We start from the raw sequence: 14,939 nt of genomic DNA, 5'->3' as shown, positions 1-14,939 counted from the left end.
CTCCCTAGTACTTCTGCAGCCAACACTAACTCTCTGCTGACGAAATCTTTTCCATTTTTCTCATCTTTGGGAAGGGGGTCTCATCATTAATTCGTGGTGTACAGTGCTGTAGATACAGCAGAGTGTCATTTCAGAAGCCTTTCTAAAAGGGCAGGGGAAGGATGAAAGGAATTGGGTTTATGCTCCACGTAGCAGCCACAGAAGATCATAGGAGACAAATTCCAAGATAGGAATCAGTCATCAAAATACTAGTGACATCAGTTGGCTTCCAAACAAGACAAACTAGGGTCCATATGCAAGGAGGCAAATTGAACCTTCTAAGCCTAATTGGGACTTGGGGAAATGAGACCCAAGACTGCAATAGGAAGGTGGGGAGTATCACAAATTCAAAAGAAAATGAGTTTGTTAAAAAACATGACCTGGGGGGCAGCTAGGTGGCTCAGTGGATTGCGAGTCACCATCTAGAGATGGGAGGTCCTGGGTTCAAATCTGATCTGAGACCATTCCTAGCTATGTGACTCTGGGCAAGTCCCTTAACCCCTACTGCCTAGCTCTTACTGCTCTTCTGCCTTGGAACTAATACACAGTATTGATTTTAAGATGGAAGGAAAGAGTTGTTTTTTTTTAATGCATGACTGAGGGGCAAGAAGCATTTTATATTAAGAAGATATAATCATGTGTAGAAATCTAGAAAACACAGAGGGTAAATAAAGCATGAGGGAAAACATCTGGGGAATGAGCAGTGGAAACAATCAGAAGCAAAAACAACAGCAGAGTGTGCTACAGACCACCTAGGCAGAAAGAAGATATAGATGAGCAGCCATAACATAGCAATGACAGATGACTTTAATTACCCAGACCTGTGTGCCCTAAAATACCTTCTCTGACAAAAAAAAAAAAAACAGAGTAGGGAATCATTTCTTGATTTGCCTTGATGGCTGTCTCCTCTTTTAAAAGGTAGATGAAACAAAAAGGAGAAATCTTCTTTGGAGGTCTGCTGCTAGCTACTCAGGGGGAGAACTGGTTGAGGGGGAGAAGATGAGAATCATTGTTTTAATGTTCATTTCTTATTCCCTCAATCATGGAAAATGATACGGAAGGAGAGCCCAGCTGCTGCTTACCCTATGCTTCTAAAGGAAGCTGGACCTGAATCCTATCTGTGAGTATGTTATTCAAATTCCTTCCTTCAACTGACTGCTTTTCCCAAACAAGGTTTCCTCTTTTCTTCAGCCATGGTGCCAGGCTGATGACTATCTTGGCTTACCCTATGGCACAGCCCTGTCTGAGGTGCTGAAATCTGAACCCAAGATTTATATCTTGAGGTTTCCTCAAGGAGTGGGATGGAGAAGGAGAAGATATGGGGAAAGATGATGCTTTGAATTTTGGGGAATAAGAAGGAAATGAAAAAAGAAAGCTTTGTTCTCTCTTCATTATCAAATAAGAAGAAATTTCAGTTTAGTTCTAGCTTTAGAGGCAGGGGATGTTAGAAGACCCAACAATGAATGGAGTAGAGGTGATCCTGGAGCAGAGAGAAGCCTAGATGGCCAATCTTGAGATGAGGGCGCCATTTGCATTCAAGGTGCTGGCTTATATGAATCTGGCTGTCCCATGAAATCATCTGCTAGTCAGCATTAGAAAGGAGCTGCAGAAATATGGCTGTATATGTTACCTTCGAGCTGGAGCTAAAAGGCGGAGCTGGAAAGTAAGCCCTCCTACATTCCATTGGGGAGATCTTTTCTGTCTTTCTTTTGGGAAGCATGTTAGTCAAGACCCTGTGGCCTGCTGGGAGCTGCCATTGCCTGAAAATACTGGCTGAAGGGAGGTCTCTCTGAAGTTAAGGCCATACATCATTTTGCAATTCATGCTCATTGTCCTTTACTCATGGCAGTAATGACTATAATAAATGGAGGATGATTTACTCCAAATGAACAAGGAATTTGAGTTAGAAGAGCAGTACTCACACAAGACTCCATAAAGAGTGTGCATTATAATGGGTTTTCTCTGCTTCCTGGGTCAGGGAACAATCATTTTCAAAGGGGACAGAAGAGAAGAAAAAAGAAAAGATGGAAAGGAAGAGGGCAATGAGGAAAAGGAAGAGAAGAGAAGGCCAAGCTAGAGAAGGATTCCAAAGGTCTCTGGTCGTCCCGTGGAGAATTATAATGAGGCAAGAGGATCTCTTTTCACACTCACTGGGATGGCTCCTTTGGAAGCGAGCCCTGGATCGTCCAAATCAAGACTCCAAAGCCCTCTGAAATCCAAGACAGGCATTTCTACTGGAGGATGACGTTTAACACTTGATTTAGAATATGTGGGCTCCTGCCTAATAGTCTACTTGCGTTGGCTAACGGTCATTTATGACCAAGGGAAGTGCTGCTCCCTGCCCCGTAGCGTGCCCCAGAGCACCACGTACAGTCCATGCACCGAGGATGGGCGCTCACTCACTGGGAAGAGCTCAGGCATAACTCGGCCACTTTAAATGAATGAGCTTTAGAGGTAGGGGATGTTAGAAGACCCAACAATGAATGGAGTAGAGGGGATCCTGGAGCAGAGAGAAGCCTAGATGGCCAATCTTGAGATGAGGGCACCATTTGCCTTCAGGTGCTGGCTTATATGAATCTGGCTGTCCCACGAAATCATCTGCTAGTCAGCATTAGAAAGGAGCTGCAGAAATATGGCATCCCCTGCCCGTCTCTCTGGAGCTTAGCTTTTGTGACAGCCCTGTCGATTGTACCTATGCCTTCGTCGAGGTGAAGGCTGGGTTACTAATGTAATGCCTAATTATCACATTATGCCGCTGGGGAATAGATTTGTCTCATGGCCTGATTTTCAGGGAACCTCTGTGAGGAAAACAAACAAATGAAGAGAACCAGAGACTGTGTGTGTGCAAACATTGGATGGGATGTGGCCAAGGGCAGAGAGAGCTGGACATCACTTGGAATCTGGGCTGTGATACCTATTATGGGCAAGTCAGGCAGGCATCTACATAAAGCCTTGGTTTCCCCACTTGTAAGATGAGGACAAATATAGAGGAGGACTGCAGTAGATAGAAGGATGAGCCTCAAAGTCACAAAAATGTTGGTTTAAGCTCTGCCTCTGAGACATATTATCTGTGTGACTATGGATGGGTAAGTCACATACCCTCTCTCAGACTCAGTTTCCTCATTTATAAAATAGAGATAACAATAATTAGATTGAAGCAGTATAATAAATGGAATAGAGAGGTAGGTTCTAAATCTGCCTCTGACATAGTGCCTATGTGACTGTGCTTAACTCTCTAAGACTAAATTATAGGTGAGCATAGAGGAACTTCTCGTACTGGGAGATCCCCAAGAAGGTTTGGACCAAAGAAAAAAGAGTAAACATTCTACATTCCTTAGAGGGTTGTAAAGAAGGACTAAGGAGCACCCCCCAAACACAGGGGTTCATGGCCTTTTGTGGAAGGGACTCTTTCAGTCATCTGGGGCGGTCTGTGGGCCACTTGTCAGAATCACATTTTTAAATAATTGAAGGAAATGCTAAGCTTCTGTTAGAGGTTATTGAAAATAAAGATGTCGTTTTTCCCATCCAAGTTCACAGACCCCCTGAAATTTATCCAGAGACCCCCTGGGAGTAAATCATTAAGAATCCCTGCTGTTCGGAAATGAGAGTTATTACGCACATGCTACCCTATTTGGGCAAATGGCATAAAAGCTTCTCCTACCAAGTTTCCCCTTTTCCTCTCCAGAAAATGAGAAAATAGTTTTTCAAAGTCTTGACATGTCTCTGAAGGGAAAAAAGCAATATTTGTCCTGTGGCTCAGAGACTTTGATCCTGAGAAAGACCTCAGAAATCCCATTACTGAGCCCAGACTTGCCCAGGCTCCCACTACGAAGTGTATAGAGGTAGGGTTTAAACCCACATGTTCCTGATTCTGGGTCCAGTGGCCAGTGCACCCCAACTTGCTGGCTCCTGTCTAGTACGCTGTCTGGATGTCTGGACCCCACTTCACGTGAGACTTAGAGTACCTCATCGATGGCCAGTCCTTCCAGGAATTAAGAGAATGCCTTCGTGACAAATGCATTGTGGGAAGATGTGTAGACAAGGTTAGAAGAGAAGGCATTCACTGTTCAGCTCACGCTATTTCCCAATTTGTTCTTAGAAACTAAGGATGAACATTAATACTCTGGAAAGACCAATCCTGAATCACATCACAGGAGATATGCTGATGAAGCACGGGTGCTAGAATTCTAGGTTAAAGCTCTGCTCTCTTGCACATAGTAGGGGCTTAACAAATATGATTTCAAGGAAGGAAAGCTCCTCAGTGTCCATTTCCAAAGAAGCTACCCAGTTTCCCTGCATGAGTAAGGAAGGCCCTCATTTCCTCCCTTCTCTGAGGACCTGCCATAACAGCTGGGCTGACAGTGATATATCTCCCCAGAAGGTGTCGTGAGCCTCCCTTGGGTGTAGCTATGGAAATGCACTAAGGATTAGTTCTATTGTTAGGGGCTTTGGGGGAGGAGAAGAGGAGGTTCCTAAAGCCTTGGAAGTGTGTGTTTTCCATCTCATCCTCCCAGTATTTACCATTTTATTCCTCAGTCAGTAATACCCAAACTAATCCACATGAATTCCATTTTTGCAAATCCAAAGCCGCTCTAATGTCAGTGGGCTCTTATAGCTAGATCTGCTACTAAATGGGCTTTTAACTGCATGATACTTCTTGGCCAGGCCAGAGAGCTGGGGGCCCAGATCCTGGAAGGCACCAGGCACTGAATCACATAGCCTGTATTCAAGAGGGAAGGATGGAAAGAGGGAGGGAAGGAAGGAAGGAAGGAAGGAAGGAAGGAAGGAAGGAAGGAAGGAAGGAAGGAAGGAAGGAAGGAAGGAAGGAAGGAAGGAAGGAAGGAAGGAAAGGGGAGAGAAAGGAAGGAAGGAAGGAAGGAAGGAAGGAAGGAAGGAAGGAAGGAAGGAAGGAAGGAAGGAAGGAAGGAAGGAAGGAAGGAAGGAAGGAAGGAAGGAAGGAAGGAAGGAAGGAAGGAAGGAAGGAAAGGGGAGAGAAAGGAAGGAAGGAAGGAAGGAAGGAAGGAAGGAAGGAAGGAAGGAAAGGAAAGGAGAGAGAAAGGAAGGAAGGAAGGAAGGAAGGAAGGAAGGAAGGAAGGAAGGAAGGAAGGAAGGAAGGAAGGAAGGAAGGAAGGAAGGAAGGAAGGAAGGAAGGAAGGAAGGAAGGAAGGAAGGAAGGAAGGAAGGAAAGGAGAGAGAAAGGAAGGAAGGAAGGAGGGAGGGAAGAAAGCACACAATAGAAGGACTTTTGATTTTGTTTTGGGGACTTACATACCAGCTTTTCAAAGTTGACGAGGTTATCCAAGAAAGTTTTATTTCCTTCATGGATGAATGTCACATCTGAAATTCAAAAGAAAAATATATACCAAGAAGATTAGAAATGAGAATAGGAGAGTATGGAACTCTTGGCATAGGAAAATATAAGTTAGAAAGGCTCAGCGTTTAAGGGCCATGCATGTAAACACCCCATTTAGTCTTGACGTTGAGATAATGCTGTATTTCAATTCAACAAACATGCATTAAGTGACTACTATATGCAATGGCAATATAAAGATAAAGACAAAATAATGCCTGCCCTGGAGAAACTTCCATTCTACTGGGAAGATACAACACCTACACAGATGAGTAAGAACAAAGTAATTTGGGGGAGTAAGGGCTCTAACAATTGGGAATTGTTGGGATATTGGTCATATATTCGAGCAGTTAGGTGAATAGACTCAGGAAGACCTGAGTTCAACTCCAGCCTCACACCCTTACCAGCTAGTAACCCTGAGCCAGTCACTTAAGCTGTTTGTCTCAGTTTCCTTATCTGTAAAATGGCAATAAAAAGAACACCCGCCTGGAAGGGATGTTGTAAGAATGAATGGAGATAATCATTGTAAAGCATCCCGCACAGCACTATATTGCATATAGTAAGTGCTATATAAATGTTAGCCATCATCACCATGGCTATTAAGTGGGTGGCATCTGAACTGAGCTATGAAGAAGCCAGAGATCATCTGCAGCAGGGTGGAGAAGGGAGCACACTCCAGGAATGGGTCAAGGAGATCAGAGATGGAATGGCATGTGTGGGAAACAGCAAAAAGGCCAATAGGGTTCAGGAAGGAGTGTGATGTATAACAGGGTGGGAACACAGAAAAGCAAATAAAATATGGCTGTTTGACTGGAAAGTGGAAGGCACCTTGTGCTGAAGAATTGGAGAAGGAAAAGGATGTGCAAATAGTCCTGAGAGGCCAGGGACAGAACCACAGACTCTGGAAGCTGGAGGAGCCCTCAGAGAAGCCTGGTCCCAGATAGAGCTGAATGAAAATTCCCTTCACACACAGTCAATGAGCTGACACTGGTCTTTGTGTGAAGACCACCAGGGAAGGGGGAGCCCGTCTTCTCCATCCCTCTTGGAAAGGGCTCCTCTTGCCTCTTTGCACCTTCTCCTTATGGCTCCTATTCTTGCCCCCTGGAGCCAAAATCGAAATCCCTCTTCCATCTGTTAGTCCTTTGAATACTGAAGAAGAGTTCTTACGTTCTGCTTTTCACTCCCCACTTCCAGCCTTTTCTTCTCCAGGCTAACCAGCTCCACCTCCTCTATCTCATCTTCCTGTGGCAGTAACTCCAAGCTCTTTACCATTCTGGTGGTGGTTCTTCTCTAGACACTCTCATCCTCATTAATATGAAACGTGACACTCAGAATGACCCCAAACTCCACGTGTGCCTGGCAAGGCTCCATCACCTTCTTATTCCAAGAACTAATTTAGTCTCAAAACAGCCTGCAGTCTTGTCCGCATTCTTGGTCACCGAGTCACACTGTGGGTTCGCTGGGGTCCCTCGATATTTTTTCACATAAACACTGCTTCATTATTGTCCGCCATCTTGGACTTGATAGTTCCTCAAACCTACACCTCAGACTTCATCTTTATCCCCATTCAATGTTCTCCCTTGAAATACTGCCCAACAGTCTAACCTATCAAGATCCTCTGTCTTCTAGGAGGTTTGCCGCCCTCGCTGGGTTTGTTTGGGTCATCTGCTAGACATCTGGTAAGCTTTTATCCAAGTCTCTTTTGTTTCAGTTGTTTTTAGTCCTGTCTGATTCTTCATGACCCCATTTGGGTTTTTTTTGGCAGAGATACTGGAGTGATTTGCCACATCCTTCTCCAGTTTATTTTACAGACGAGGAAACTGAGGCCAACAGGATTTGGTGTTTTGCCCAGGGTCACACAGCTAGTAAGTGTTTGATGCTGGATTTGAACTCAGTTCTTCCTCACTCCAGGTCTAGCACTCTATCTACTGCACCACCTACCTGCCCATATCCAAATTTCTGCCTCTATCTAAATCACTGGGAGTGGGGGGTGGAAATGAATGACTAAGAGGGAAGCCCAGATCCTTGGGGCACTCCACTGGAGACTTTCCAAAGTAACATCAAAGCATTAAGGGATGCTCTTGAAAGAAGTTTTTCAGTCTCTTTAGTATCCATTAACACTGTGAGAAAAAAAATCCCCAAAAAGGAAAGGGTACCCTTTCCTTTGACACTTTATGTAGATGTCACAATACTGTAGTCATTAAAATCAGAGCTGCTATGTATTGGGCTTCTGGATTTAGGGTTTCAAAGCACTCTATAACCCATTACTCATTTGATCTTCACAGCAAACCTGGGAGAAGGGAGAAGGTACCACCGTTATTCCCATTTTACATATGTAGAAACTGAGACTGAGTTGTGACTTGATGAGGGATCACATTCTTAATAAGTTTAAGAGACAGATTTGAACCCGAGCCTCTCCTTATTGGTCCAGATCCTTTGTTCTATTAACTGCATCTTACAAGAGATCTGAATTTTGAAATTTCCGGTCAAGACGAGGGAGCAGACTCTTCCTCTTCCATACAGAGGTGGGACTGCATCTCATAAGATACAGTGGGATAGTGTTGGTACATGTTTGCTCCCTTCAGAATGGGGCAGTCAAGGTATTCTGTGCCCTAGGCAAGATCTGAAGGTGTCCCCCCTCCCCAACGAATGCAGAGAAACAGGCACGTAAATGGGGGGTCCTTGGGTCAAGGCACCTGAGGTGGGGGCTGCCTGCCAGCTCCATAGAGCCTCTACTCACTCGATTCTGCTCAATCCGCCAGTCCCAGTTCCTCCCACTGATGAAAGATGCTCAACAAAGTACCATGTGCAGAAGCTGTTTGTATCGCCTCATTGTCTTGGGAGGCACTCAATGGACAAAGAGGATTCTCACTGAATAACCTGCATCCTTTCTTTGTGACTTGTTGCCTTGACTCCAGTAGGATGAGAAGAGAAGACGAGAGTGCCAAGGAGGGGCCTTTGAGATCTTCCCATCAAATGGCCGCTTCTCACAGATGAGGAAACTGAGGTCCACAAAGGTTAATGCACTTCTGCCAAGTAAGTGGCAGAGTCAGGGTTCAAACCCAGGTCTCAGTCCCAGATCTGACTGCCTGCCTTTGTCTACACAACTGTTTTCATCTGTTCCCAGCTCGTAACTCCCTTTTTGGCAATGAGCCTGCCCCTTTCATGCTATGTGAACTCCCCGAGATCTATGGACTTGACTTCTCACAAAATCCATCCCTCTGAGCCTCCTCACAGAGGCGGTGTTCCAGCATAAGGGAGGCTGACGTTTGTCAAAGAGAAGATGAGATGCGCCTCCTGTTCCCCACTCCTGTGGAGCAGAATGGGTAGGAAGATGAGCGACGGGAAATTAGACTGGGAAGATAGGTGAGAGCCGCCATATTCTTGGGGGCTTTGGATGCCAGACAGAGGATTTTTTACAACTAGTAAACCCTAAAGATTTGGGACTAGAAGAGACTGACAGGAGCAGGTATCAGCTTCAGCAATCTTAGCTTGGCAGAGAAGGGGCTGTAGAAGATGCAAGGTGCATAGACAGCAACTACGAGCCCATTGGAACAGACCAAATGTGGGGGGATGAGGGCTGGAGGAGAGACCCTGGGAGTGAGAGAAGGGTTTGGACGGGAGAGATATCATGGGATTAGGAACAACGAGCCTCAGCCCCAGGATGATTCCCACCTCGAGTGGATCTGATGGTCCCCTAATCAGAAACAGTGTACTCTGGTAGAGACATGAATTTGGGGTGCCTGTGGCTGGGGTGGATAATGAGCTCCATTTTGGACATCGTAAGCCTGCGAGGCCTTGGAGTGAGTCAGGGAGTCAACTGGTAATCACCAAAATAACGTCAGGTGCCATTTTGTGGGTTGGCCATTCTTCATGACTCTTCATGACTCCATTTGGGATTTTCTTGGCATTTGCCATTTCCTTCTCCAGCTCATTTTACAGATGAGGAAACTGAGGCAAACAGGGTGACGCGACTTGCCCTAAGTCACACAGCTTGATTCATGTAGGAGGTTGGACTCTAACACAGAGCAGTGGTGAGGAATCTGGGGTTCAAAGCTGGACAACTTGGTTCCAATTCAACATCGTCCTTCTGTGACTTGAGGCAAGTCATTTAGTCCCTCCTCCACGTCCCAGGCAACTCTGGAAGACTGTAAATCGCCAAAGAATGGTCGATCCATATCGGAAGAGATGGACGAAGTCAATGCTGAGACAACAGAAGACCACCAAAGGGTTTGTTGAACAACTGAAGGTTGATTGAAAGCCGTCACTCAGAGGAGTCGTTCCACTAAGCCCGACGGAGTCCCTGCGCTCAAACCACTGAGCACCCTTCCTAACTCCAGCCCTCGCGGGCGCTGGGCACTGAGTAGACATCCACGTGGAGAAACGTCGAGAGAGGAGGACGCAGAGGCAGAGCGAGGAGAAAACAAGGAAGGGGGAGAAGAGAGCCGGGGCCGCGGGAGGGGGAAGAGGGGGACAAGCGTGCCTGAGTCACCCGCAAAATAAAAAAATGTTTTCAACTTTGATTGAAAGATTTAATTTCCGAGCATACTTGTTTTAAGTGAGCGCCGTCCCTCCAGGCATGAGAAATTCTGTGTCACGTTTCATGCTAACCTGTCGTCCTTTTCTAAATTATTTTTGATGCCGGTGTTAGCGGCTCTCCAGTGGGGGCAGGGGATTGGGACCGGAGAGGGGGGCTTGCCCAGGTTTGTTGTCAGATTGACAGAAGGAAATCAAGATGAAGGAACAATAGTGCCCGGCGCTGATTTCCGACTGGAGAAGGCGCCTAATTAAAAACCAAATAGAACATTTACTCTCTGCTCGTCCCTTTAAGATGAAGGCAGATATTTGCGGGGAAAAATTAGAAATCGGCTTTGCTGCCAACGACAAAGCATAGATAAACCCAGCGGAGCAGAAAATTGCATCCGTGCTCAGATAGAAGGGTGACACGCCGAATTTCATTAAGTATTGGGGGGGTCCAGCCGGCTTAGTTCTCAAAGGGTGCGCAGGGGGGCCCGACGGAGCGTCACTGGACTTGAGTTGGAAAAGAGGCTGTCAAGGGCTTTCTTGTAACTTTAAAAATTATTTATTGCTCCCCATAAAAGCTCTCCGAATCAAATCTGTTTCGTTCCCAGAGGCGTCCCCTTCCGCCTCCCCCACGGCCCCCCCAGCCTCCCACCGCACGCCCAGATGGAAGCTTGGCCTCCGCGTCCTACCTTTGGGCTAGTAAATAAAAATCATCACCCGAAGGACGCGAGTGGAAGCATGCCGGGGCGAGCGGGCAGCCCAGACGCCCTCCTCGGGGGCTCGGCTGGGGGCGCCCCGTCCCCCCCGCCGCGAGGAGCCGCCTCTGTGATGAAGGGCGTCCATCAGACTTCGGGGGAGTCTGTCAGCCCCGCGGTGGGGTTAGGAGCTCGTCAGGGTTCGGGAGGGAAGGAAGGAGCCGGGCGAGCCACGGATCCACGAGCAGACAGTGCGATGCAGCCAAGGGCAAAGGAGGGGTTCAGCTGGGACACTTCAGGGGGCACGTGGGGGGGCAGGACAGAAGGCAGAGTTTGGCTGGATGAAGAGTCGACCCTAAGGATGAGGGAGGAGGCAGGAATACAGGTGTGGCCATAAGCCAAGGCAGGAAAGGGATGGAGAACAGCCCTGGAGCGCTGCAAGAATGGAAAGACAGGCCAGAACCAAAGGGGGGAAGGCCTCGAATGCCAGGGAAGGAGTCCAAGGGTCTAACCTCCTTTCATGGGACCCCTGGAAGGGTCTGGCCAGAGGATTCTCAGGCATGAAGGAAGGACAGAGGGGAGGCAGGGGGACGAGGCAGGAGGCTGCTCCAACAGACCCAGGGACAGAGGAGGGGATGCAGAGGGGAAGCAGGGGCTCCGGAAAGGAAGAAAGCTCCAGGAGACTGTGCCAAGGCCAGAGCCGCAGGATTGGACCGCGCATGATCATGCAGGGGCTTCCTCCTTACACCCGTTCGCTCTGCAGCCCCCTGCCCTCTGGGCTCTGACCTTGTCCATCCCCGGAAACAAAGAGGCTCTCCTCCAGCTTGCTGTGGCTCCCCACTGCCGGCCCCTCCGGCCAGGATCTCTCCTGTCACTACAAATATCTCCCCAATGGGGTCCTCATCTCGGCCAGGGGAAAGCAGGTCTTCTCCCGGTGCTCCCCGTGTCCCCCGCGCTCGCTGTCGCTTCTCCAAACTCCCCGAGAGACGTAAGAGGAACGTGCTGGGGGTCATCTGGACGTATCGGAAGTGAACTCGCCACTGTTCACCATCACAAGCAAACACAGCGTTCCAGACTCCCGCCTCTGCCCCGACACACAACGGACAGAAGGTGAAAACACGGCTCTCGCGACGTTTGTTGTCACTCGGTCTGTCTGGCTCTTCGTGACTCTGTTTGGGGTTTTCTTGGCCAATACATTCATTGGACAGAGGAGGAAACTGAGGCCGATGGGATCCCAGAGCTAGCCAGTCAGTGTCTGAGGCAGGATTCGAACTCGTGGAGACGTCTTCCCGATCCGAAGCCCAGGGATCCATCCACCGCAGCACCCTAACCTTTCCCAGTTTGCCCAAGTTTCCAGAGGACGAGGATTTGCCGGTTTGCAGTCAAGAAGCATCAGAGCCTATTTCAAACTCGGCTCCATCATTTCTGGTGCGAAGGGACTTGGTCAGGATCACCTGGATCGTGTCAGGGACCAGACTCAGACCTCGACCTTCCCAGCTCCCAGGTTGGTCCCCTCCCCACCAGGCTGCAGACAGAGCAGGTGAGAAGCCGGAACGACCACCTACCTTTGAGCAGGAGAGGCATGAAGGGGATCTTGGGGGGCTTCATCTTCTTGAACGCATCTCTGTAGGCTTTGTGATTCAGGGACGGGTCCTGCAGAAGCAGGGAGGGAACAGACAATGGATGAGCGGCACGTTTGAGATCTAGCGGAGCCGCTCCTGAGAGCCAGCAAAGGGCTGCCAGCACCTTGGGCATGGCGGAGGGGGAGGAAATGGCTCCGACTCAGGAAGGAGCGGAGGCACGGGGGCTGGGCTACTCACCGTTAAACTCTCCAGCTCTGAGAAAAGCTTCTTAAACTTCCCAGGGATTTTCTGCAAGAAACCAGCGCAGAGGAGCCGTTAGACCAAAGGGGGCCGGAGGTGCGCTTGTGCCACGTTCTCCTGCTCGATGCCGAGAGTCTGGACCGCACGCCCTTGGGGAAGGGGGGCTCGGCGGGGTCTCGTCCCTCCTCAGCCCATCCTGCCCTGGGCTGGCGGTCCCCCCCCTCACAGTCTGGGCAGCCTCACTGGCCGTCCTGCCCAACAACGCCTCTTCAGTGGAAACTTCCTGGCTTTGCCTTCCTCCCCCTAACTTGGATGTACGCGCTGTTCGCCTTAAGAGCCACGTTGAGCTTCTGTCTAACTGGCCTCGTTAGCTGTCAAGCCAGGGAGGGGACGTGCCCGAGGGCTGCGGCCCCTCGAGCTGACCAAGGCGGGCAGGTGGCCGAGCTCCACCACGGAAGCGTTTTACCGGGGAGGAAGAAGTCGTGATGGCCCCGGGCGAGCCCAGGGAGGTTCTGCCGCGAAGGCTTTGGGGCCGGGGGGCACAGCCAGGAGCGACGGGCACGGAACTAACTCAAGGTCTGGAGAGAAGGGCAAAGCCGTGCGGGCGGGCAAGGGGCTGCCTCTGGCGGGGACGGGATCTCCCGGGCTTGGAGGTCTCCAGCCACGCTTGGGCCGTCCCTGCCTGGGGACGCCAGAGGGAGGGTCGGATTCTTCCCTTCTCTCTTTGGAACTGGGAAGAAAAGGATGACAGCGTTTGCTATTTAATACGTGAAGCACCTGCCGTCCCATACACCATCTATAGCTCAGGAGACAGTCTTGGCGAGTTATCTGAGGCTCCTAAAGGTTAAGTGACTGGCCTAGGGTCACACGACCAAGACGTGTTTGAGGTAAAACTGGAACCCAGGTTCCTCTGAGCCCAAATTCAGCTCCCACAATGGTATCCTGCTTTGATAGACCTGCAAATATCTCCTAAGTTCCAAGGGAGTCACTCCTCCTTCCTCATCTCTTGTAGAGCTTCTTAGGCTTATTCTTTTCCCTGAAGGGAAACTTGAAGAGGCCAGGATTGCTTTAGACCCTAGCAGCTCAGTCAAGGAACTCCAGAGGCAGGGGGCTACGGGGAATGGAGAGCCAGGATGGAAACTGGTCAGACACGAGTTCAAATCCTACCACTGGCCCATCTTGGCTCTGTGGTCCTAAGCAAATCGCTTAACCTTTCACTGCTCTTTTGCCAACCCTCTGGGCTGTAGAGCAGATGTCAGCCTGCATCAGCGAAGGGAGTTTCCTCACCTGGAGATGCCACAGGTCTAGCCTCGACCCACCCTCCCCTTGAAGGCAGCAGAACGATTTGGAACACGGGATTTTTCTGGATCGGTTGTTCTGTTCTTATGTTACTTCCAGCTGTTCTCTGGGCCTTAGTTCCTGGCTTTGGGGATCACTAATCAGTGGAATCAGGTCCGTTTGTCACTCATTAAAACAGAAACAACCGAACCCCAATAGGAACCCCAGCAGACACGCGTTGCCTTCTGGCTTCTCGTCCTTCCCCAAACCTCCCCCAAACGGGGGGCTCTCCTCGGCCAGGAGCACGAAGCTCCTCCGGGAGAGCCCCTCAGCACTCAGGTGGGAACAGGGGGAGAGACCCCCCTTTTAGGGCCCTTCCCAGGCCGCCGCCGCTTACCTCCCAGGTCTGCGAGAGCCGGCTCACGGAGGCAGTGTTGAGACCCATCACGATGGCGAAGAAAGAGTTCAGGTTTCTTTGGGCTTTGCAGCTGTTGGAACGAAAGGAAACTGAGTCACTGGGAGGCCGACGGCCGGCCGAGGCCAGGCACAGCGGGCTGAGGGGCCGCCCTGGGTCGGGGCAGGCGAGGGCCCCCCTCACAGAGCCAGAAGCCGGGCGCCCCTCGCAGACTGGCCTCGGAACAGCCCCACAGCTGCGGGTCCTCGTGCCGGAGATCCACGCACCAGCCCCTTGTTTTCAGGGCTTCTGCCATAAAGACCTCATCATCTGCGACTCCTCTGAAACCCGAGTTCCATTTGCCTCCCTCCGAGTAGCTGCGGGGCAGAGCCAGAATCATACGAATATTTACAAGGGACAGCCGTGGAAGCATCCTCTGTAAAGCTGCGCTTCTGGCTCAGTCTTTTGTCCTTAAATCCTGGACTTCCCTCTTGGGATCCGTACTGTGTGCTGGTTCCAAGGCAGAAGAGCCGCAAGGACCAGGCAAATGACTCGCCCAGGGTCATACGGCTAGGACGAGTCTGAGGCCAGATGGGAACCCAGGAGCTCCGGTCTCTAGACCTGGCTCTCACGTGGCCCCTCGTTCAAAGTCTTAAAGGAAAAGCATTGCTTGACTCCAACAGCCCTTTGTTGAGTAGCTGCTCTGGGCTGGATAAGAGAGAAAGATGAAATCCTCCCTTGCCCCACACAGCTGGTAATCTAGGGCACAAAGGGCTCACCAGGAGCCAACCATGTGCTCCAAGCATCAGAAAGAGGTGCAGACCCCGTACTGGCTG

At 49.8% G+C, this 14,939-nt stretch overlaps 1 protein-coding gene across 1 annotated transcript in view; it reads right to left on the bottom strand.

The window, feature by feature from the left end:
- The window catches only part of RAPGEF5 (Rap guanine nucleotide exchange factor 5), a 247,107-nt gene that overhangs the window by 10,680 nt on the left and 221,488 nt on the right, over nucleotides 1-14,939 (bottom strand). The window contains exons 21-24 of the mRNA XM_056800508.1: nucleotides 14,107-14,197; nucleotides 12,429-12,479; nucleotides 12,174-12,261; nucleotides 5,312-5,376 (exon numbers count right to left, since the gene is read on the bottom strand). Of these exons, the coding sequence (XP_056656486.1) occupies nucleotides 5,312-5,376; nucleotides 12,174-12,261; nucleotides 12,429-12,479; nucleotides 14,107-14,197 (295 nt within the window). The remainder of the gene's footprint in view (nucleotides 1-5,311; nucleotides 5,377-12,173; nucleotides 12,262-12,428; nucleotides 12,480-14,106; nucleotides 14,198-14,939) is intronic.

The sequence above is a fragment of the Monodelphis domestica genome, chromosome 5 (genome assembly GCF_027887165.1).
Source record: "Monodelphis domestica isolate mMonDom1 chromosome 5, mMonDom1.pri, whole genome shotgun sequence".
Lineage (NCBI taxonomy): Eukaryota > Metazoa > Chordata > Mammalia > Didelphimorphia > Didelphidae > Monodelphis > Monodelphis domestica.
Note: the sequence above shows the minus strand (reverse complement) of the source record. Positions and strands in the feature narration are given on the sequence as shown.